The following is a 24,263-nucleotide window of genomic DNA, read 5'->3' on the forward strand; positions in this document are numbered from 1 at the left end:
AAAACTCATAGCACTTATCAAGTAGAGTGAAATTATTTAATGTACAAAAGAATTTTTCCCATCAGGAAAGATTCCCCTCCAGGTTCCTTTAAATAGTGACTCCTTCTAGGCAGCCAAGTGTTTTACAGATCATTAACTGCTTGACTGAAAGCCTGCAGGGCAGAGAAACTTAAAACTAAAGTGTTGGGAGCCCCTGCCAGTCAATCCAGAATGAAGATAAAGTATCTATGGAACTAGAAGTCAGTGGGAAAATGTGTTTTGATTCAGAAAAAAATCTAATATTACATGCAGCTTTTTGGAAACACGCCTGTTGTTTAAATGGTGTCCTACCTGCCTGCCCCTTCCCACCCTCCCCCTCCTCCCTGCTGAACCAAATGTATTCATTCCCACATCTTTGTCCCATAACACCAAATTTAGGATTCCCTTCTGTGAAAAGTGATTACACAGCAACTTCAAGAAAGGGCGTCATTGGGAAAATGTTCTTGTGGCTGTGTAGAGCTTAGGCAGTTGATGCAGAGATATAGCCCATAATGGATGAACTATACTGTAACAATTTACAGATAAAAATAATAGAAGTTAAAATGTACTTTACATGATAAAAGAAAGATGAAAGAGGACGAGAGTCTGTTACATCTGAGATGGTTGCAAAAGTCCTGCTTTGTGAAGTAGGCTCTGTTGAAAAGATTGATGCAATGGGGAGTGACCTTGGCTTGGAGCAGGAGCTGGTGATGTATGTATGAGCATCCCTCTGCTAAATGGACCCAGATTTGTAGCACTAATATACATGGGAGCCCAGAACCAAACTCAGTATGGCAATAAATCAACAGCCACTTTGGGTGTCATTTCTGGTTTATATTCCACTATTGTTCTATCACTTTAATTCATGTCACTATCATCTTTTCATCTGGAACAGTTTTATATAATTTTCCAGTGGAGTTACCTGACAAATCCTATCAAATTAACAAGGTACATTAACAATATTGACTGACTATGACTTCAGGAGTTGCAGGGCCATAGAACAAAATTTTAAAACCGTATCTCCCTGGTGATGATTTTCCCCCCTCTCTTTCTGAGAAAGGATGTGGAGCAGGGTTTATTTCCACGTAAGAGATATGCACATTTATTTTGCTCCGTTCATTTTGACTTTTATAAATATCAATATAAACAGAAGTAAAAAAGAGAAAACACACATATAGTTACCAGTACAAACTGTGGGACTTACATACTTTTCTGGGTTTTTTTTGTTTGTTTGTTTTGTTGGGTTTTTTTGTTTTTTTTTTGAATTCTAGAAATTCCCAGATTTTTAACAATTAATGACCAAATTGGAGGAAAGAGTGGAACCGAATAATCTTAATCTATTTTAAGTGAAATGTAATAAAATTATTCTTGTAGTACATTCTCACCCTCCTGAAATTACCTAGACCTGCACATCCAGAATCATCTGGACTTATGACATTATGCCTAATTGAATTAGCCTATGAGGTACTTGAATGTATCTAATGGCAAATTTCAGCATTCAGTTAATAAAAGGTTGCCATGGTAGTGACCAGGTTAAAGCAACCATCTCTGTAATCTCCCCTCTGAAGACATTTAGGAGTCTCTACTATAGATTGTTTTACATAGCCTTCTGTATTTATCTGATATTAATTTGGTGTTTTATTTACTCATAAAGCAAATAATGAAGTGTGTAGCAGACCTAATCATTACAGTTGTTTGTTTTCTTTTTCATTTTAAATTTGCTGTCAGGATATGTTGTATTTTATTTCATTTTTTAATTAAATTGGTGTGTCTTTTTTCATTTGCACTTGTTAAATTTTCTCACATTTTATTCAGATATTTCTGTGTAATATTTTTTAAAGATTGATTATATGAAATTATTGATTTTTCTTTTATCTTTTCTATTTTATATTATTTTTATATTTTAATTACTTCTTAGATCCTTACTTCATTGTTGGTTGTTTGATTTTTTTGTTTTTTTGTTTTGTTTTGGTTTTTTTGTGTGGGGTTTTTTGGTTTTTTTGGTTGTTTTGTTGGTTGGGTTTTTTTGTGTGTTTTGTTTTGTTTTTTTTTTTTTTCACTTTAACCCTGGCCTTTAAACTATGGCCTAAAAAATGTAATTACTTTTAAGGTTCCATATGGGGCTCATTCTATAAGACTTGCTGACGGTTTTTGTCACACTTTATAAACAGATTCTTCAATTTTCAGCAAGAGAAAGAAAAGGTATCTGGCCTAGCTGTTATGTGTCGGGCTGAACGTATAATCTCCCAGAAGCCCAGAGAGCAGATGCAGTACATTGCCCAGTTAACCCAGGACACCTTCTATCCTTGGTGTCACCTTTGTCTGCCTAACACCTTTAATCCCAGTCACTGCATAGTGTGCTGTGTCTTTCCCAGCCCTGCAAATATAACCTGAAGTGCCAGCATTCTAACATTCTGAATTTCTGTTATAAAGTCTTTGTTTAGCTCAGATCCAGTACTAAGTCTCCCTAAGGAAAGAAGTCATGACCTCCAGGACGAGAGCTTGGAAGGTTGTTTGTAAAGGAACCCTTGATCCTTTTATAACTTCCTTTAAATATATTGTAGATGATTATTTCGTTTCAGAGAATGGAACAGATAGGATTATTTTTCCCCTATATCTACATCTCTGTGCCATTTCAAATCTCTTTCCATCTCTTCAAAGAAGTCAATAGCATTCTCCAAAGGCCTAAGAAAGCACATGGTCATCCAGTTTGAGATTTGTAAAGTCTAATTTTTACCCTAAAAATACTCACACCTTCCACTTTTGTGGCTTTTTGTTTTTGCCTTGGCCTTACAGGTATCTCTGGAGACAAAGTAGAGATAGACCCTGTTACGAATCAGAAAGCCAGCACTAAGTTTTGGATTAAGCAGAAACCCATCTCAATCGATTCTGACCTGCTCTGTGCCTGTGACCTTGCTGAAGAAAAAAGCCCCAGTAAGTAGTTCCTTTTATTTATGTCTCCTTTCTCTCTTTCTCCTCTCTTCCCCTCTGTGTGCTGGGTGCCAGGAGAATATATTGCCACCGTGTCCTTTTTTCCTTGGGTCTATTTAATTCATTACCAGAAATTTCTTTTAATCAAACGGGATTGGATTGTGATGCCCAGAGTTTGACATGAGCCTCCATCCTGTTCTGCATTGTTGCCAGCAGAGGACCTCACAGTCCCAGCTCCTAATCTCTGCAGGTCCCCAGGAACTATGGGTAAGGAACAGGTTCATGCTCGGAGCATGCACCCACCAGGATCCTCATTTTACTGTGGCAGAATTGACCACTCAGACTTGGGCTTGCCTGTCTTCCATGCCAAATAAGGGAAGCAGAAGGATTTCTTGTGGAAGCTGAAGACTAGATTTAGATTTATCCATCATGCCGCAGTGTCAACACTCCCTGGATTATTCGCAGTTGCATGACGTCTCGGTACATAATTAAAATTCTTTCTAGTCTTACAGAACAGATCACTACCAGGTTGGTATCCTTCTGCTTAAATTATCAAAGTGGATACTGTTTGCTTGTATAGTTTGACATTTTATGTATTTTTGCACTTAAGTAATTGTGCTGCTTACCATTCAGATTAATCTTTTTTTTTTTTAGATTAATCATTTTTAGAACTCTAGTTCTTAACATGCGGTGGAAAGGACACATAGATCACACTAAAATTTCTCTGAAGAGGAAAAAGTTTGTAAACTATATAAGGTTTCATGACATACCTGGAGGAAGCTATAAGATAATGGTTCCCAGACTCTGATACATATTAGCATTACTTAAAGATGCTATTTAAAAGGCAGTCACCCACGGCCCACCCCAGCAGATTCAGATTTGCCGAATAGGAGTTTCTAATTTTTTTTTTGTTAATCACCCTATGTTACAGTGTTTAGTAAATCTGAGAACAAAAATTATAAAGAATTATATGCTCAAGAGAAGCAATAAGATGTGTAAAGACCAGCAAGTGTAATAATGTGGTTCAAGTCTTTGAGGAGCGTAAGGAATACTACACTCCTTAATCAGCCTTACAGATTGAAGCATGCCATGTTGCCTCTTTTATGGATTGATGTTTCATTCTTTTGTCCAATCCATCTGTGTTGGACTGTTTGTTCTCCTTTCAACCCAGCCTGTAATTTGACAAGATGGGAGAATTAAGTGGTACAGAGCAGGGAAGGAGTATAGCTATCCTCAACCCATTCCCACCACTCTTGTCATTCCACTGGCCTCTGACTGCAAGATGGCTGCCAGAAGAAGCTGAAAAAATTGCTTACTGCTCTGCAGCCCTTGCATCACAGATGCTGGCTTCCCTTCTGCCTTGGGTAAACATCTTCCTAATCCCTATCACAGTCTGTTGACCAATAAAGATATCATTATGCTGGCATCTTTCTTCGAAGAATTTGGTATGCTTTGAAAAGTAACATTTTATAAATTGTCCACATCTCTGAGAAATGAAAGACAGTTGGTTACACATTACACAAACAAAGAAAGAAGCTAAAGTGGAAAAACTGGGTCAGGGGAAGGGGAACCAGAAAAGAAGCAAGATTCAGATTTCCCAACTCACATAAGACTTAAAGTTTACCCAAGAGGGTTGTGATTTGGCACACTGAAAGGTAAAGGATGTTAGCACACCTTACCTAGTAGGAGCAAAGAAAAGATTCCCAAAACCCACCTCCCAGGTGTCTCATAAGATGGGTCAGACAACCAGAAATGATACTGAGATAAACTGGCAAACAGAATAGACCTGGGCACCTCTATTTCAGTATTGACAATCCAGAAAGAGACTCTTGTAGATTCTTGTTTCATTTTCAGATTTTTTTTTTTTTACTGGTCCTGTGTTAAAAATGCAGATGTGAGTCTTACAGGGTTTCCTCTTTCTCACTCTGGTTACCAATATCTAGAAATTATTGATGCTTTTTAAACCATGTCCCTCAGAATTCTAAAGTTTTTTGTAAGAGTTCAGGAGTCAGGGGGTGGTGTTGTGGGGATGTAGTATTAGAAAAAGTTGAGTGTAAGGCCTTCCTTCAACCAAAGGAACTTTTACTTTTTTTGTTTTCCATTTTGGGGTTCCATATTTTAAATGTTACCTTAAACCAGACAGAAATAGCTCTTGAAATCTAAATACCAAGCAATGAGGTATTGTGACTTTGTTTCTTTAGGGAGCTGTAAAGGAGTAGTTTGTAGGGAGTTGTGCTGCCAACTCAAAAGTTGAGCCTCTCTGGCAGTTCAGCTCCACCAGGGGCTCTGTGGGAAGAAGATGTGCAACCTCCTCCTTTGTGATTTACCACTTCAGAAACCCACTGGAAGATCAGTTTTGAGTAGGTTCTGATGTGATGACAATGAGTTTGACTTGCCTTAACTTTTTTCTGAGGTTCAACAGACACAAAAGATAAAAAGGGTTACCACTAGTCCTTTACAAAAACAAACAAACAAAACCCTAAGAGAAAACCCCCTAGGTTAAATCTGTGGTCTTCTAATCATTTAATATATCCTTGTTTAGACCCTTTACAATTTAAATATACTGATAACTCTTAGTATTGACTTAATTAGTTAAGCTAATAAAGTGAAACTACTCAGCCTTTACAGACATTGACAACCAGGTCATGACTTCCCATCCAAAATTTGAGCAGTGGTCACTGAATTGTCACAGACACACCTTGCATTCTATTCCTCTCACTACCTAGAATATTCCTCCACTCTGGCTCTCCCTCTGTCCCATGGCCATCTTACCTCACTACTCAGCTTACTCATTGTTAAGGTCCCACCTCCACTGTCAGCCTATCTTTTCCCTGAGGGATTTGTACACACCTCTGATAAAGCATATCACACATTGCAATATTTTATCTGTTTGGGCTCTTCTCTTTTCTACTACCATGGTCTAGGTACTAAACTAATTGACTAAGGGCCTGGTTTCTGTATCTTCAGCCCATACCTAATAGTACCTAAACTGTCCTCACTGAATGTTGACTTAAAATTGAGTTTAGTGGTGCTAGAGATTAGAAACTAAGAGTTATTTGGTATCCTTTCGTTGCAAAGTGCTCAAACAAGGATGTATTAAATGATCATCAGACCACAGAATTCATCTAAGGCCTTCTTTCCTTCCTTTTTTTTTTTTAAGGATTAATGGTAACTCTTTTTATCTTTTGTGTCTGTTGAACCTTAGGAAAAAAGTTATTTTAACAGCACTAAAGAAATGAAAGTCACTATATTTCATAAGTTTAGCCTGTGATTTTTATCAGCATAGTGATGTATGTTTGTAGCTGAGTTTACATCAAAAATTATTCTTGGGGCCTTCTTGAATGAATTATGGCAAAGAGAGAGAGAGAGTCTAGAAGTAGATAAGGTTTTTGATTTCTGCAATATATTTCCTTTCTCATGTTTTTATCTCTCATAACACGAGTGTCTTGCCGAAGACTGGAACGTGTGACCAACTGGAATAATTTAGTTGTGGAAACAAAGCAGACATGTTATTAAACAGCCTTTTGTATTAAAAGGCTTTAAGTATTGGGAGGATAATGAAGTTGTCTTCAGTCTTACTTGAGACATGTTTGTCATAATTTTCAACAGAAAAGAAATGGTTTTTAAAACCTTCAAATGTGGCCAGTTTGCAATGTTTATTGAGAAAGCCTCTGTCAAACCATTAATTTGGTCGTCATAAGTAACACGACTCGAGTTTAATTGATGCCATATCCAAAAAGTGTGTGAATAGCTGACTTGGCAAAGGGACTGAGTGTTAGAGCGCCTGCAGTCAAACACATAATTACATATATTGTGGAATCAGAGAGCCCAGACTCTGCTGCCGTGCTCCATAAATAGCAGTTCTGTGGCTCTCTCCTTTACCCTCAACTTCTCCCTCTTATGCCTTTCTCAGAAGGAAGATTTATTGCTCTGTCCCTGTGAGTGTTTAAGGACCTGGAACTTAATGACTAAATAGATACATGCCTTAAAAAAAAAAATTTAACATATAAATATGGACCCTTAAAAGAGTTAGTTTAGAAAGTCTTTGTATCAAAAGCCCTAAGAAATTAAGAATTAATTCTGCTGTTTAGATTTTAAAGGGAGAAAAACTACAAGCTGCCATTACAATTTAAATCAGTGATTTCTCAGTCTGTTCTGCCACCTCTTAGGACATCTTTTGCTATTCTTAAAGGATATAAGAAATTTCTGAAAGAGGAATCATTTTAATTTTAGCAGACAAAATTGTATATAGCACATAGGAGAAGAGAATGTTTTCATATCAGAAATAACCATAGTTAAATTGTCTGAGAGAAAGAATTTTCCGTCCTTCCACCAATCCAGGCAGATTTTGAGCACAGTAGGTTCTCTTGTTAATTGCCAGTCCCAAATTTCAACACTGAAACAAAAGCCAAGGAACCTTTGTATGAAATTAGTACCCATAAGAGACTTTGAGGCTGCATTTAAATTAAGGAGCGAGCTCAGGTCTGGTTTCATCATAAGAAAATTGTGCAGGTTTAGAATCCTTAAAGGAAGCATCCTATCATTAAGAAATAAGATTTAAACCTTAATAAAGTAGCTGTCGTCTTCATAACTGAAAAGAGCTCTGTATCTCAATTAAGTGTAGATAATATAAAATCTTAAGGAAGTAACATAACAGAGATAACCTGATTAGGTTCTCTTGCAATAGTATAATTTAAAGGAAATCTGATTCTGTTAATGCTCACTATGTTGGTGGGGGTTGGTGGGTTGTTTTGTTTTGATTTGGGGTCCAAAATGTTGAATGTAAGATAGGGACTTACGGGGTTAGGAGTTGACCACAACTGCTGGATACTGTTAAACCTTAGAGAATAGAATCCCCTCAAATAGTAGATATTTGAGATGAGCTTCAGTTAAGGCTATGAGTTAAATTAGCTAGGCTTATTGGTAACCTCTTGCTTAAATGAATCTTTCTTTTCATAAGTACTTGACAAGATCTGTAAACTAGAGTATTTAATTTACTAATTAAATTAAAGCTACTGAATAATGATTTGTCCACATTGATTTGGCTTAAATAGAAAAGATCAGCATTGTTGTGATCTTCAGCAACCTTAATGGCCAAGCCAGTTAGACACAAAGGCCTCTTGTGTTTTATAGGTCAGAAGTACATAGGTAAGCCCAGGCTATAATTGAATTGCCTGCACTGCACCCTGCAGTCGCAGATTTCCTTTGCCTCCCATTCCATTGTTGCACTGGGGCTTAAGAGAATGTTAACGCGGTAATAGGCACAGGGCCTTCCCCATTATACGTCTTGCTATCGAGCGGTTCTGCATGACTAGTTAAAGAAGATGGCAAGAAGATTAATGAAAGCAAGGCTAATACAGAAGGGGGTACTTTTGCAAGACTTCTACCGAGGAGATATTAGAGCTGAACCAGAGCTTGGCTTTTTCTTTATCCTGTGACCTTTGAACCTGCCTTACTGTTGAGAGCTGCCAGTGAAGTCGACATTTTGATTGATGTTGGTACACGAGTCAGTCTTTCCCATTGAATTCCACATCTGCACGAAAATAGCTTTTCCAGCAGAATTCATACTGGCTAGAAGTGATAGCCAAATTGATGGCTGAAATGCTTTTATGTAGTTTTCATTTAAACCTAAAGGTATTTGATGGTTTAATTCAGTATCCATTTTCTATAGATTTTACTTATTATCTATATGTTCATAACGGGTTCAGCAACCCATGGTGGAAGACCCTAAGTGAGAGTGTTTGAAGGCTTGCAAACAGAATCTCAAGAATGCTTTATGTGGGAGTGAAAGCAGTCATCCAACAACACTGCCACCATTTTTAAAAGACAAATGTCAGTCTGAGGACCTGAAGATGGACTTTCAGGTTTGTATAAAGCAGAGCATCTCGCTGTTCTTAGAAAATTCAGGAGGAAAACCTGAAGTCTTGCCTCTGCTTCCCACCTGAGCCTTCTTGTTCCCCAACATTGAAGGCTTTCTTAATCCACCCTGGTGCTCAATTCTCTGCCCTTGTCGTTGGTGAACTAGTGTTTCATCTGAAAAAAAAAATCTAAACAGCAGAATTAATGTATTCATCTGAATACATACGTATATGAAAGTATATACCGCTCTCCATCCCTCACCTATTCCCAATGAAGGATTCAAGTTGTTTTAGTAAAATCAACTTGAATTTACCTTAGCTAATCCTCTCACTACACAGCTTCTATTCTTCCAGTTTAGTAGAGATCATTGTAGTGGAGAAAAATGCACACCCCACTTATACAAACCAGTCACCACTGCTTTGAAGAACTGCTGTCCTGATAGATGGCTGTCTGTGGCCTTGCTGACATACTCTGGCCCCCATAACAATCAGTAAGACACCTGCATTTACACTCAAATGGACCTGCAGCCCAGGATGACTATGAAAAGACTTCAGACTCTTAAGGCCCAAGAGTTGTAGGTGCTCCAGACATGAGGTAAGCAAGCTATTGTAATTTTACACTTTTGACAAGGACTTATTTGCTACGTTCCAGATCAAATACGGTAAGTACTGCCTGATTACAGAACACAACTGACTCTAACATATTAAATGCCCCAGTTATTGAATTGCCTTTTCATAAGAGTACTCTGGAGCACAATCAGGAGCAGGCAGTGCCTCATCCTTTTAACAGATATGTTTCCTAGCCCTATTAAAAGGGGTCTTCATCTATCCTGTCAAAGGGAGTCTGCTGGGGTTTTTTAGTTTAATTACACTATCCAATTAAAACTCCTTGCTGCATTTGGATGCGCCTCTCCTTGGGCCTGAGTGGATATGACATTTACAAGGCTCGCCTTTCAAGCAGACAATAGTGTGATTGATGAGGTGCACATTCAGTGAAGGAGGCGAGTGCCTGTGGAAGTGCTGCTTAGTGCATTTTGATTTATTTATCATCTCCTTCCAAAACAAGGGAGCCACCAGGGAGACAGGTTTAGGCAACCAGGGGGATCACCTCAGTTTTTCCAGGTATGTGGGAAGGAAGGATCTGGAGTGAATGTGCCATAGGATGAAGGTAGAGAAAAACCTCTAAGTATGGGGCCAGCTTGCTTCATTTAATGGCAGGCTGCATTCTTAGGTTCTCTGACCCAGTTTGGTTTCCAGTGACCTCGAGCTGTGATCTGCTGTTAAATAGGCCATCACTGTGTTTCAGGAAGCAGTTCGCTGAGGCTCAGCAACAGTGGCCAGGCTCCTGAGACCTTCACTGGTGGGCGCCAACACAGCATGTGTCCCATTGACTGACCTCGTCATCATTAGCTGACATCTGACTTTTGCACTAGGCATGCCTATTTATGCTCCCAGCTGCATCCTCCAGAAATCCAGCAGTTTATGCCCAGGGGGTATAGTCACTGCTCAGTGATTCTTTAATTCTGTCTGAGTATGTTGGGCTTTTAAAAGTGCTTCTGAAAAAAAAAAAGAAAAAGAAAAAAAGTGCTTCTGAAATTTGGAATCTGCCAAGAGCAAGCATGACTCTTCAATAGAAATGTGAAAGCACCATGGAGAGTTCAGGATTGTAGTAACAAGGTAAACCCAACATCTTGTTCTTAAGCTAGTATTTCTGGTTTTCCTCAGCATATGATAGATGGGACCAGTATGCTTGCTGTTATAGTTTTGAGAAAAAAATGTTTCCCAGCAGTGTATGGTCTCAAGAAGGGTCAACACTATATGAATTTAAGAGGCAGAGATTCCTCTCTGAACCCCAGAAACATGATTTTAAAAAAAAAAAAAAGCATACGTCTTATATTACCTTATTGTTGGTGATTGCCATCAAGTCGAGCATGACTCATCGCGATCCTATGAACAAAAGACCTGAAGCCTTTCTGTAACTATCGACGTTTATCAAAGTTCATAGCATTTCTCGAGGCATGTTGTTTATGGAGTGGATGCCACTCAAGGTGTATGTAGGCTCTTCAATGCACATTGGCTTGTCATGCAATATATGAGAGTAACTATCGACGTTTATCAAAGTTCATAGCATTTCTCGAGGCATGTTGTTTATGGAGTGGATGCCACTCAAGGTGTATGTAGGCTCTTCAATGCACATTGGCTTGTCATGCAATATATGAGAATGTCTATGAAGAATATTGACTGGGTCTAAGAAAATTTTGCATATGTTTGCATTTTTCCTGGAGTTACCCTCCCCCCTTCACTGTGGCCTCAGATTCTTTCTTGATTTTAGCATCAGAGGAGATCCTAAATGAGAATGGATAAATATGAGGACTTCCCAACAGAATAACTCTGTGTGAGAAACTTCTCAGAAGGATAAATGGTGGGGGAAATGTGTTTTCCCCTGCCTCCTGCCAAGCTCCAAATTGTGTTTTCATAATAAATAAATGAGGGTTTTTAATTTTAAGTTCTTTTTGTAGACATGGAAAAAGTAAGCCTTCCTTAAAGTCAAAATGTATATTGCTTACAAGACTCCTACAAGCAACTTGCATGAGAGTAACTGGTACCAAACTTGCTCTTCTGTCATAAACAGCAAGGAAACTGAAAAAAACAGTTCTCAGACATTGGCCACCAGGCAACATTAGACTGTGTTTCTGAGAGGCGAGAAAGAAATAAGGTTTTATTATCCCAACCATCCTCCTAGAAGAGCTTCCTCAGCTGTGGCCCAGGAAGGCAGAACCCAAGGAGAACAAAGCCGTCTAAGCTAGGCAACTGGAATTTGCAGAGCAGAGTATGGAAAGGCAGGAGCTACACCAAGGTAGAGTTCCAGAAATTTGCATGGAGGCCTCTTGAATCTTTCACTGTATATCTGTGTGTTCCTAGAATGAAGATTCACAAGACTGGACAAAGAACAACTACTGGAGTTCTAACCAACCGGAAAGATTCCGTTTTAGACTTCAGAAGCATCATGCCTTATGAATAGGACTAAACCAGTTTGTACGTGGTAAAATGGAGAGTTGAACAAAGAGAGGAAGACCCTCAACCGGGTGGATTGACACAGTGACTGCAGCATTGGGCTCAAGTGTATCAGAGATGTTGAGGATGGCACAGGATCAGGTCTCTTGTTCCTAGGGCATTCATGAGTACTCGATGGCATCTAACAACAGTCCTAGATTAAATACTAGTCAGGCCTTACTTAACAAAGCTGTGAAAGAAGCCTTAAAAAGACCAAACAAATCTACATGTAAATTAATTGCCTTTTAGAACAAAGCCTAGTACTCTAAAAGGAGACTTTCAACAATGAAACGTGTCCAGTGTTCAATTATATTACTCAAAAGGGGGGAGGGGAAAGGAAAGTGTCTCTCATAACGGGGGCAGGAGGTGGGGGAAGCAATCAATAGAAACAGACCCAGAAATGACAGCAGATGAGTAACTTAAAACAGATATTATAAACATGTTCAAGAACTTAAAATAAGAATTCACAAAGAAAAGACTTGGAAACTAAGAACAAATTTAATATAAATGGAGAGAAGGACAACTAGACAAGGAGGGTGAGAATAGTCATAAACTCAGTGTAATCAATGTCACTAAATTGTACATGGGAAAACAAATTAGCATATGTTGTGTATATTCTCAACAGTAGCATCAAAACTCTTTTTTTTTTTAAGGTAAAAATGTCCTTAGGGGATGCAGGGGAGGAGAATAAACAAGCATTATCCCAATAAACCTCACTCTGACTTCAAATTTGCTTAACTGTAATTTTACTGTTGTTGTTGTTGTTATGTGCCATCAAGCTGCCTGCGACTCATAGCCACCCTATGTACAACAGCCCTAAACCCTGCTTTGTCCAACATACCCATCCCGATTACCCCAGTCACTGAATCAGTCCACCTCATAGAGGGTCTTCCTCTCCTGCACTGTCCCTCCACCCTCCCAATTTTACTACTGTGTAGATTTAATCTTCTGAGAGAGGAGGAAGGGAATCCTTTTCAGAATGGGAAAGGAAAAGTAGTGGGGAAAGCTAGGCCAAAATCCAATGAAAAATTCTCGAGCTGAAAAATACCTGCATCAAAAAACTTAATGGTAAGATTACAAGCACTGTTGTGGGAGGGGGGGAATATTTTTTTTTTTAAATCAATGTATTATCTATTGCTACATAGCAAATTACACCCCAAACCTAGTGGTTTAAAACAACAAATCAGATTTATCATGCAAGAGTTCTGTGGAAGACTAGATGGTGAAGAGCTGGGTAAAAATTGGAAAGGGATGAAGAAAAAATCTGGAAAATCTTTAGAGAATCAAATGTCTGGAACTTGACTTGGTAAGTGGTGAGGCCTCCAACTGAGCTAATGAAGGCTTTGATTGGAGGGGAAAGTTAGTGTCAACTGTGGGCTGGGCCAAGTGCAGATGGCAGTTGTAATGACTGGTTGGCTCTGAACCCTAGAGAAAAGTCTAGGCCAGATATCTGCTTTGGGATCAACAACATATAAAATAGTAATTAAAACCAGGAAGGGCAAGCCTGGTAGAGGAGAAATGTAGAGTTAGAAGAAATGAAGGCCAAGAATAGAGCACTAGGGAACATTCAACAGACACATAGTGGAACAAGAAGTTCACAAAAGAAAATAGGGAAAGCAGATTGCCTGGGGAAGGTGACTGAATAATCAGATGGCTGACTCCATGGAGGCCTAGGGAAAAGAAAACGTCAAGGAAAACCCTCAAAATACAGCAGCAAAATGAAAGCTTGGAAGGATCTACTGGATCTCTCACTATGGAAGTTGTAGTGTCACACCTGTGTGTAACACCTATGGTACAGCCCTCACTACAGCCTCACGAGAGTTTTTTTAGGTTTGTTATTTTTTTGGGGGGGTTGTGGTTTATTTTTTTGTTTTTTGGATTTTTTGGTTAGTTTGGGGTTTTTTTCCTATAAAATAGAGAAAAATGAGAAATCACATTGCCATGGGAGTTTTATGATTGGAAAACCTTAAATATATTTACAGACAGGAGCAAGAGAAAGTTTGAAAGATACCAGAAGAGTAAGTAGGTTATATGCAGTTCTACAAAGAGGTAAAAGAAATCATTAGAGTTCCCTGGGCTTTTGCCACTGTGGATGCTCAGGAAGGAGCGCCTCTGTGATAGCTGAATTACTCCCTGAAGATCCCTCTACATTGGTGTTTATCGTGAAACCTGAACGTAGAGATGTCTTTCAGCTTAAAGACCAGAGAATCATAGACCATCCTTTCCTACCAGACAGTATAGCTTTACCTTTAAAAACAAAAGTGTATTCCTTTCTATTTCCCCAAGCAATTGAATGAGATTTTTTACCCCCTTCTGCACTACAGGAACCAACAAAGATCAGATTCTAGAAACCTCTTTTAAAAATGTCCATGCCTGATGTAAAGGAATCAAGAATAAAGCCAACTCCTCAAGGATGTTTTTAATAGTCTTATTATAAAACAGGAAATTTCTTTTTCTCATTTCATTCTCATTGCCTCTGAGTCAGAACTGACCCAAAGCTGACCCTCCAACAGGTTTCCAATTACATAAATCGCATAAGAGAAGATTGCCCATCTTCCTCCAGTGGATTAGATTCACCTGAGAGGTGCCACCTTTGGGTTAGCATTGCAACTCCTTACAAACTATTAAGTAATACAAGTCCCTCAGATAGATAGCATGAACTATATTACCAATGGACCAATAGGCAACATCATCATGATGGAGAGGAGATTGAAACCGTCAACAGCTTTGTCTTGCTTGGATCCACAATTAACACCCTTGGTACCAACAGTCAGGAAATAAGGAGACTCATTGTACTGCAACAGTCTGCAGTTAAGAGACCTTTCCAAATTATTGAGGAGTAGTGATGTCACTTTGAAGATGAAGGTGCGTCTGATTAAGGTCATGGTCTTTCCAATTACTATCTGTGTATGTGAGAGCTGGACATGAATAAGTGTGACAGAAAAAGAATTGATGACTTGGAGCTGTGGTGGTGGAGAAGAGCACCGAACATCCCATGGATGGCCAAGAGAATGAATAGATGTGTCTTAGAGAGGGTACAGCTGGAGTTCTCTTTAGAGGAAAAAAATTATGAGGCTTCGCCTCACATACTTTGGACATGTTCCTAGGAGGTGCTATTACTTGGAAAAGGACATAATGGTGGGAAGGGTGGCGGATCGGCAAAGGAGAGGAAGACACTCAACCAGGTGGATTGACATGGTGACAGCTGCAGTGGGCTCTTGTGTGTTAGGATGTGGGAGGATGGTGCAGGATAGAACAGGGTTCAGACCTTTTGTTCATAGGGTCACCATGAGTTGTGATCCACTTGACAGCACCTAACAACATTAACAACAATGGCACAGAATTCTTAGGATAAAGTAAAGCAATTGAAAAGAGATGATTGTGATGGATGACAAGGTAACAACAGAAAAGGTGCTATCGTATATTATTAACTAAAAAATTAGTATACATTCTTATTACAATTGTATGGAGCTGCCTACATGTGAGGGAGCTCTGGTGGCCAGTGGGTAAGGAGTTGTGCTGCCAACCCAAAGACAGGTTTGAATCCACCAGCTGCTCCTTGGAAGAAAGATAGGCTGTCTCTTCTCATGCAATTTGTTGTTGTTGTTGTTAGGTGCCATCGAGTTAAGTATGACCCATTGTGACCCTATGAATGACAGATCTGAACCCTGCCCTATCCTATGCTATCCTCACACTTCCTGATGCACCAGAGCCCATTGTCGCAGTCACTGTATCAATCCACCCGGTTGAGGGCCTTCCTCTCCTGCGTTGACTTTCTTCCTTTCCAAGGATGATGGCCCTCTCCAAGGAATATCTTCTACCAACATGTTTTGTGAGACAAAACTTTATCATCTTTGCCTCCAGGGAGCACTCTGGCTGTACTTTCTCCAAGTCATATTGCTGTGCAGTTTTCAGCCTCTGAAAACCCATTGGAGGGTCAGCTTTGAGTCAGTTCTGAGTTGAACACAGTGAGTTGAGTTGACAACATGTGAGAATGACAATACAAAGGAGATCATGAACCAAGAGATGCCTAGAAGAGGCCATGGTATTAGGGACATCATTGCCAATGCAAGATGAATACTGGCTGCAAACAGTATCAGAAGATTGTCTATTTGTATTTTATTGACTGTGTAAAGGTATTTAATTGTGTCAATCACAACAAATTGCAGCTAACATTGAAAAGAATAGAAATCCCAGAACACTTGTTTGTACTCATGCAAAACCTGTACTTAGACCAGGGAGTAACAAAGAAGCATTCGAACAAAGAAGCACTGCATGGTTCAAAATCAGGAAAAGGAGTGTGTCAGGGACATGTCCTGTCTCCATACCTTTTTAAATCTATATGCAGAACAGATCATTCGGGAGATTGGACTTCATCAGGAAGAATATGGCATTAGAATTGGAGGAAGACTCATCAAGAGCCTGCATTACACAGCTGTCCCAACCTTGCTTGCTGACACTGAAGAGAGCGTGAAGTGCTTGCTGCAGAAAGTCAAGGACTGCAGTCTTCAATATGGATTGCAGCCCAACCTCAAGAAAACAAAGATTCTCACCACTGGGCAACTGGCAGCATCATGATAGATGAGGAAGAAATTGAGGTTGTTAAAAAATTTCATCTTGCTCAGTTCCACAATCAACACTCTCGGCACCAGAAGTCAGGAAATGAAAAGATGAGTTGCATTGGGAAAGTCTGCTGTCAGGGATCTCTCCAGAGTGCTAAAAAGCAATGATTATAGTCTAGAGACTAAGGAGTAACAGATCCAGGACATGGTCCTCACAATTACTTGCTATGCGTCAGAGAGCTGGACAGTGAATAAGGATGACAGAAAAATTGCCATCAATTCTTTTGAGTTGTGATACCAAGAGAACAAAGAAGTCTGACCTGGAGAGGGTGAAACCAAGTTGCTCTTAGGAGACAAGGATTTTGAAGCTCCATCTCACATACTTTGGGCACGTTGCCAGGAGAGACCAGTCCTTGGAGAAGGACGTCATGCTTGGAAGGATGGAGGTTCAGCACATGAAAGAAAGACCATGGGTGAGATAGATTGACAAAGTGATTGTGGTAATGGGGGCAGGTGGATTGGGTATAAGTGAGATTGGCTTAGGACAGGGCAGGGTTCAGAGCTATTGTTCATAAGGTCACTTTAAGTCGCAGTTGACTCGATGGCACATAACAGCTATAACGTGGCAATTTTCTCCTCTATTTTCTACATATTTTATAAATTTTTTTTAATTGAAAAATATTAAACTCAAGGTTTCCTTGGCAAAGAGAACCTGGAGTTTTAGAGAAAAGTGCATTGAGTACTCTTGTTTGAAAGTCCCAGTTCCTCCTAATCATTGTCAGCCTCCGTCATTGCTGACAGGCTGTGTTCAAAGGAGCCTCCTTTCAGACATTTTCTGTTCCATTTACAATGGAAGTCTGAGAGTACTTCTTTTAGAATAGGATATAAACCTCTGTCCCTGTTTGCTTAAGGTTGTCCCGTCTTCTGATAACAGCAGGCTTTCAGAATGACCACTGAATTGGCCAGAGAAAGCAATTTTGGTTTGTTCTGGATATTTGTTGTGTTGTGTTTTTGTCAGGGTTTTGGTTTTGTGGGGGGTTTTTTCAATACAATCTCTTAGTTAAAATTCATAAAATAGAAGATAAATTGCCGCTTAAAAGCTCAAACATCTCCACTTCCACATTTGTGCTGCTAATTAATTTCTGCACAGAATTACATTCTATCTTCTCTTTTTCTCCAAAAAGGGGGGGAACCCCTCCAAACATGAATATAAATACATTTTACATCTCCACACTTTTATTTCATTATTCATCAGCAGATATGTAGTTTCAGTATCTGTCCTTTGTGGACACAGCTTACATACCACATTGTATACCCTTACATTACATTTTCTTCATCAAGTATTGTAGTAGCAGATCTGCTAAAAAAAAAAAAAGTAATTAAAAATAAAATCTTCAAAATAATGAGGGGTTTATTTTTAAATATTATTTCCATCACAGTTTTAAGACCACTACCCAGTAAAGCAGGTACCTGATGTATGTAAGGAACCCCCTTTGCTCTCTATATTCCAGGCTTTTGTCTTACTTTCTAAACAGAATTTTAGCAATTTAAGAAAAGGAATTTAAACTAATCAGAACAAAAGACTTTGTATATTTTCCTTTAAGTTATACCAATAGGTAATTGTCTTAGTTCTCTAGTGTTGCTGTAACAGATACCACAAGGGAGAGGCTTCAACAAACAACTCCTCCTCTTACAGTTGAGGCTACCTCCAGGCTGTTCTGTGTCAATTGCAGGTGAAAGTCCTTGTATCCTTCAGCATCTGTAGACTCTGGCATTCCTTGAAGCTCTCCATGTGCCTTGGGCTTTCTTAGTGACAAGGAGGTTCCTTGAGCAGGAACCTGGGTCCAAAATGGCACACCCCACTCCTGGCAATAGTTTCTTGGTAATCCTGAAGTCAGCCTCTCTCAGCTCACTTTTTTCCCCTTTTATTGCTAGTGAGATAAAAGATATTGCAGGAAACTCCCCTTGTATCTGATTAGGGCTATGATAGCATTAAGAGGTGTTGCTTTCCACTTCTGATCTTATTACTAACTTCAAGGAGGATCATTACATTGCTTCCACACTATGTCATTATATTCATGTATTTTGAGGCCTGATTCTATTTTGTAACAGTCATTTTTACTGAGTCAAGTGTAACTCCTACAAACTCCCCAGAACAGATGCTGGCTGTTGTTTAGGAGGCAGTTGAACCCTTCGCCTCCCTTACCTGAGGTAACTGAAGCCAATAAAATATTCGAGAGCTGACTTTTCCTACTCTGTTCCCAGCAGTGTAGAAGTGTAACTCCTTCCCGGATACCTCTGGTGAAAAATATACCATGATATAAATCACTCATGCCCATGGAAGCATTCATTTCCAGCAAGAGGTTAATTAACTTGTTGTACTCTAATATATAAGTTTTGGACTGGGTAAAATTATACAAATGTGAATTGTGCTCACCAGCTGTTATTGTAAAGCATTCTCGGGTTCTGCCAACACTAACTTCTCTAACATTCTCAGTGGATCCTTATCCCAGCATCTCATTTGCCCCTGTGCAGAGCCACACGCACTCAGCCTGTGTGAGTGACTGTGGCTACTGGGCTCCCTTCCTCCAGATTCCTGAGAGCCTAATGACTACCCTGAAACACACCTTAAAACTCACCTTCATTCCATCAACTGTTGAGTCCAGCTATCTCCAGTTCTTTGTGGTGTGCCCCCTCCCTGAGCCCCTCAGCTTGAGCTCCCACAGAGGAGGGACTAAGTTTGTTTATGTTGTTGCCCCCTTACCTTGTTGCCCCCTTCCTCTTTGCTACCCTTCTTCACCTCCCACCTTTACCCACCTAACCGCCATCCCTCCTCTAGGACTGTTCATTGATCAGCTCCTCCAGAACCGTTCCCCACACTTGGCAGTTACCTCCTGCCTCTGTGTCTCTACCACAGCTTTCCTGCTCCCTTTTGTTTTTTAACCCTAATTATACTTGACTCTTGCTCATTTCTCTGTCACCTGCACTAGTCTGTGCCCCTGCTGGGCCAGATCTCAGGACAACTGCCCTTCTGACCGAACAGTGAAACAAAGGATTCCCTGGAGGAAGGGAACAAAAATTCTCTCCTGCAGTGAGCTGAGTCTGTACCCATGGCTCTAGCATGAGTGGAACAAAAGGCTGTTGACTTTGACTCAGGTTGTTAATAGTTGTGATTCTCTGCAAAAAGGCTGGTAAGTTAAAATTCAAACTTCAGTATTTCAATAACTCCCTCTGTTCTCCCCTCTGAGTGGTGTAAATATTTTCACTGGAAAGTACAAATAAATCAGAGGTGTAAGAGATCTGGAGAGAGGTAGAATTAGTCCTTTCTGCCCATTTCACTCTTCCCCAGGTACTTTGGGAGCACAGAGGACAAGTGGGCCACATGTAGCCCCGAGTACAGCGGAGACAGTAAATACAGAAGGAGGGACCGTGTCCTTTTCATCTTTCCATGTTGCTGCTACTTCTGTGTGGATGAAGCACAGACCTCCCCTGAGCCCACGGCTGTTATGCCCCACAGTCACCACCATCACAAGAGCACAGCAGCAGGGCGCAAGGACGTGCAGACTGTACAGCACATGTGCCATGTACAGATTTGGCTCAACCCAAAAAGAGCGCAGAATATGTTTTTAGTAGTGTAGCAGTTGTTCAAGCAAAACATACTCTAGCATCTCAGGGATTTTTCTTTTGTTTTGTCAGTGACAAGTGGGAGCAGGTGGTATAAATAGTCCATGAGGTCCCTTTTAAAAGTGGTCAGTGAACCCCGAAGTTTAAGGTCTATAGGCCTCCCTAAGACCTTCTGGTCCTTCCTAGCCCCAGGCCCTGTTGTCTGTGTTTGTCACGTCCAGGTGTCAGCAGTGAGGCCTCCTGGAGGGCATGTCTCTGTCCTTCACAGCTCTGTGACCTCCATAGATGGCCCTCCTTGGACAGCAAAGATAGCTGCATTGTTCTCCAACACAGTAGCATTACCAGACGGGGCTCTGATATTCTCTTCTCACATGGAGCCTATGAAGATAAAGTGGCAAGGGGAAGGGGGTGCACAGTCTCTCTCATTACCATCAAGGGACCTGACCATGCTGACCCTCCAGTAGGCTTTAGGGAGCCTGTAAATAGAACAAGAGGAGATAACCCATCTTTCTCCCACTGATCTGAAGATGGATTCAACCTGGTCCCTTTTTAGGTTAGCCATGCAGTTCCCTATGGACTATGCCTACAGAGCTCCATAACACACATATGTATATACGGAAGGAAGGATGGAGGGTCTGTGAAGGAGAGGAAGACCTTCAACCAGGTGGATTACACAATGACCTATGCAATGGGCTCTTGTGTGTCGGGAAGTATGAGGATAACCCAGGCCAAGCCAGGGTTCAGATCTTTTGTTCGTAGGGTTTCTATGAGTCATACTCGAGTCAGTGGCACCTAACAACAACAACACATACAGACCCATATAGATGTATCTGTATATGTGAGATTCTAGTCCTTATCAGAAGCAGATGATTTATATTTCAATACACTGATTAGCTTCCAGTTAAGAATTTTACCATTTTAGTACTATGATTTAAAATCAGGTTAGATTTGTCAAGTTTAAAGTCAAAATGAAGTTTTTCAGGAATTATTAGCCATTTTTTTTTACCACAGAATTTATAGACACAATTAGTCTTATCATAATGATGTTTCCAGGATAAAATACCAATGGCACAAATTTTCTGGCCACAAATGTACAACATATATCAGTTTATTTTCAGGGATCTGAAGAATTAGCTACTGTAAATAAAGTCCCTAAGAAGATTTCTCCGGGAAAGAGGTGAACTTACAGTAATACGGGTGATATATTATTAATTAATAACTATGACCAGCCCACTGCTTCAATTAAAAGGACAACGAAAGAGAAGACCTAATAGAAAAGATACACTGAATTTTAATTTTACAAGCACTGAGGTCTGCAGATGCACACCAGAGAAGGTTGTGTCTGAGTCTATTCTCAGACAGCCTTTCTGTCAGATATGTCTGTTACAAGCTGTTCTGTGGTATGAGACCACTTACTGAGGACCCATTGCATGTCTTTCTGGGGTAAAACCCCTTTGGTTGTCACCAGTAGAACCTGACTTCAAAATAGTTTAAGAAGAAAATCATTTCTTGCAAAGTCCTGGTCAGGAGAGTACTTTTGTGTGGAACTGAAGCCAGGAGGCACAGAGGCCCCTTGTTAACTTCCCTTTTGTTCTTGTGCCCACTTGGACAGACTGATAGACGTGTCTCAGTTTAGGGATGGGATTCTGATTGCCCTGTCAGGCCAAAAGGGGAGGCACAGGGAGTTAGGACCGGCTGTAGGGTCATAAGTAAATTTCTTTGGCCAGCTGTGTGCACTGTGATAATCACACTCAAGTAGAGACCATGAAAGTGTAGCTGTAAATACTTGTCAAAAGAGGTAGTAGTTCCGCCAAGTCACCAAAAATTGGTAAGCCAGTGAGAGGCATCCTGGGGTAGCAGGCACCCATGCAAAGGCAAGCGTGGGGCCATGGCGTGTGTCAGACTGTCAGCACATGGGACTATGAATGAGTTGTCATTGTTGTTGTTCAGTGTCATCAAGTTGACCACGACTCAATAGGGACTCTGTGAACAACAGAGATCTAAACCCTGCTCTCTCCTGTGCCATCCTCATCATCACTAATATGCTTGAGCGCATTGTTATAGTCACTGTGTCAAGCCTGGGCCAGCTTGTTGAGGGTCTTCTCTTTCTCTGGCCCTCTACCTCTCCCAGCATGATAACATTTTCTAAGAACTCGCCCTTCCTGACAACATGCATAAAGTATGGGACAAAATCTCACCGTCCTTGCCTCTAAGGAGCACACTGGCTGTACTTTATTCTCTAAGACATCCTTGTTTGTTCTTTGGCAGTCCATAGATACTCAGTGGGAGATGAGCCTAGGCCGAAAAATGGCAGGTGGTAGGAAGGGACATGAATAGCTTTGATGTAGGTCAGACTTGTGTGTTGGGAAGATCCTGAAGTGTGTCTGCTATGTGAATGCCAGTTTTTCACAACAGCTTTTCATGCAGCCATACCCTCTAGCCCCCAATAGTCCTTCGGGTTAGAAATGACCACTTTTTCTGGAGAATCATGTGAGGAAAAAGATCTTAGGAGGGCTTCCAGGGAGGGGCACAAGATGAGATTTGTCTATTCCATACAGTGTCCCTACCACCAACAGGCCAGGCCAGGGCGAGGGGAGATCTACAACTATGGAGTTTTTCCATCCTGTTGCTAATTAATTTTATTTTTAGAATAATTATGTCTGTCTTGAAAATATTATCTTCTCCATGTAATTATTATATAGAAGTAGTTCTGGAAACCCTTTCTAATGTCCACAGAATACACTCTGGAATGTAATGGGAATAGCTAGCTGGTTGATCGTTTCATTTTCTTTTACTGTCCATTTTTTGCCCAGCTTGTGATGAGAAAAAGGAATCTCCCTGGAAAGAGCGGTTGCTGCTCACTCTCCACTTATTCTCACTTGAGTTGGAGTGACAAAGGAAGAACATTTGGGGCCCTAGACCTCATTCAGTAGTGCCTTTTCTCTGTCTCCTCAGGTCACGCAATATTTAAACTCACGTATCTAAGCAATCACGACTATAAACACCTCTACTTTGAATCTGACGCTGCTACCGTCAATGAGATTGTGCTCAAGGTGAGTGGTCTTTCTTCAGCCTAGGGACTAAGTGTGTAAGTCCAGTTTCTGCTCAGACCCAGCTGGAGCTCTCCTCGATGATGGACATGGTTCCTGGGCCCAAGTTTGTAAAGGTGGAACAACAGTACTCTCTATCTGGGTATCTGGGTCGACCAGTGATGAACACACCTGAGATCTACACCAGCGTCTGCCTCCAGCCTCTGCCCTTTCAGGTCAGCTACACTGCTCCCGACATTAGCTAGAACAGGACCCCTTTGACCTCCCTCCAGTTTCCTGACAATCCTTGTTCTTTGTGTACTTATTTGTTCTTCCCCTGCATCATTTCTTTCTCTCCAGCCATCACTAGGAACTCCTTGAGGTTCCTGGAGTTGTTGCCAAGGAAATGATTGTAACTGTTTTGAATATACCTTGATTGTACTCAGGTTGATTTTAGCAACCTGTTCTAAGCATACCTGACCTTATGCAGAAATTGTATGTTACCATGTGTCAGTGATATTCACTGAGCCCATCCTTTGTGCAGGGCTGGTACTAGAGTCCAGCAGTGACCTAGACAAACCCTATTCCTGCCTTTTCAGAGCTTTTTCCCTATTGGGATAGCAAGCATTAACAGAAAAAAAATACCCAGAGAATTCTAATTAATCACAAAAGTAGGAAAGCAGGGACAGTTAAATTCTAAAGTTTAGATTAAAAGATTAGTTCAGAAGCGGGGAAGAAAGCATTTTGGGCTGTGAGGAGGCAGAGACAGGGCAAGAAGGTGTGGCTGGAGCAGCGAAGTGAGGTTGGAGGGACCAGATCCACAGAACCTGGCAAACCAGAGCAGGCTGAGAGAGTTTCCCCAGGTGCAGGCCCTCGTGGGTCTTGATGGCCATGCAGGTCTGGAATAGGACTCACAGTTGTGCATTATATGCTCTCAGATGTTGCCCAGCCTTTTGGTCTGCACCCAGCTCTGAGTAGCACATGGTCCTGGGCTAGAAGTTTTCAGACTCTCTTCCAAACTAAGAATTCTTTCTTGGAACTGTCTCTAGATTGATCCAATAGAAAACTAGAGCTTTTCTAAAAGCAGGATAAGACCTAGAAGCAGAGGGCACAAACTCATTCCTAACTGCTTGCCTCCTATTACAGCACTTCTGTAGGACTTAGTTTTCCATCTTCACAGTCAGGAC

At 40.6% G+C, this 24,263-nt stretch overlaps 1 protein-coding gene across 4 annotated transcripts in view; it reads left to right on the forward strand.

The window, feature by feature from the left end:
• The window catches only part of MAPKAP1 (mitogen-activated protein kinase associated protein 1), a 372,056-nt gene that overhangs the window by 344,113 nt on the left and 3,680 nt on the right, over nucleotides 1-24,263 (forward strand). For all 4 annotated transcript variants that reach the window (XM_006892556.1, XM_006892555.1, XM_006892558.1 and 1 more), the window contains 2 exons: nucleotides 2,815-2,952; nucleotides 23,003-23,100. In XM_006892556.1, the coding sequence (XP_006892618.1) occupies nucleotides 2,815-2,952; nucleotides 23,003-23,100 (236 nt within the window). The remainder of the gene's footprint in view (nucleotides 1-2,814; nucleotides 2,953-23,002; nucleotides 23,101-24,263) is intronic.

Source organism: Elephantulus edwardii, unplaced genomic scaffold (assembly GCF_000299155.1).
Source record: "Elephantulus edwardii isolate Elephantulus edwardi_28Jun2011 unplaced genomic scaffold, EleEdw1.0 scaffold00116, whole genome shotgun sequence".
In the NCBI taxonomy this organism is placed as follows: Eukaryota; Metazoa; Chordata; class Mammalia; order Macroscelidea; family Macroscelididae; genus Elephantulus; species Elephantulus edwardii.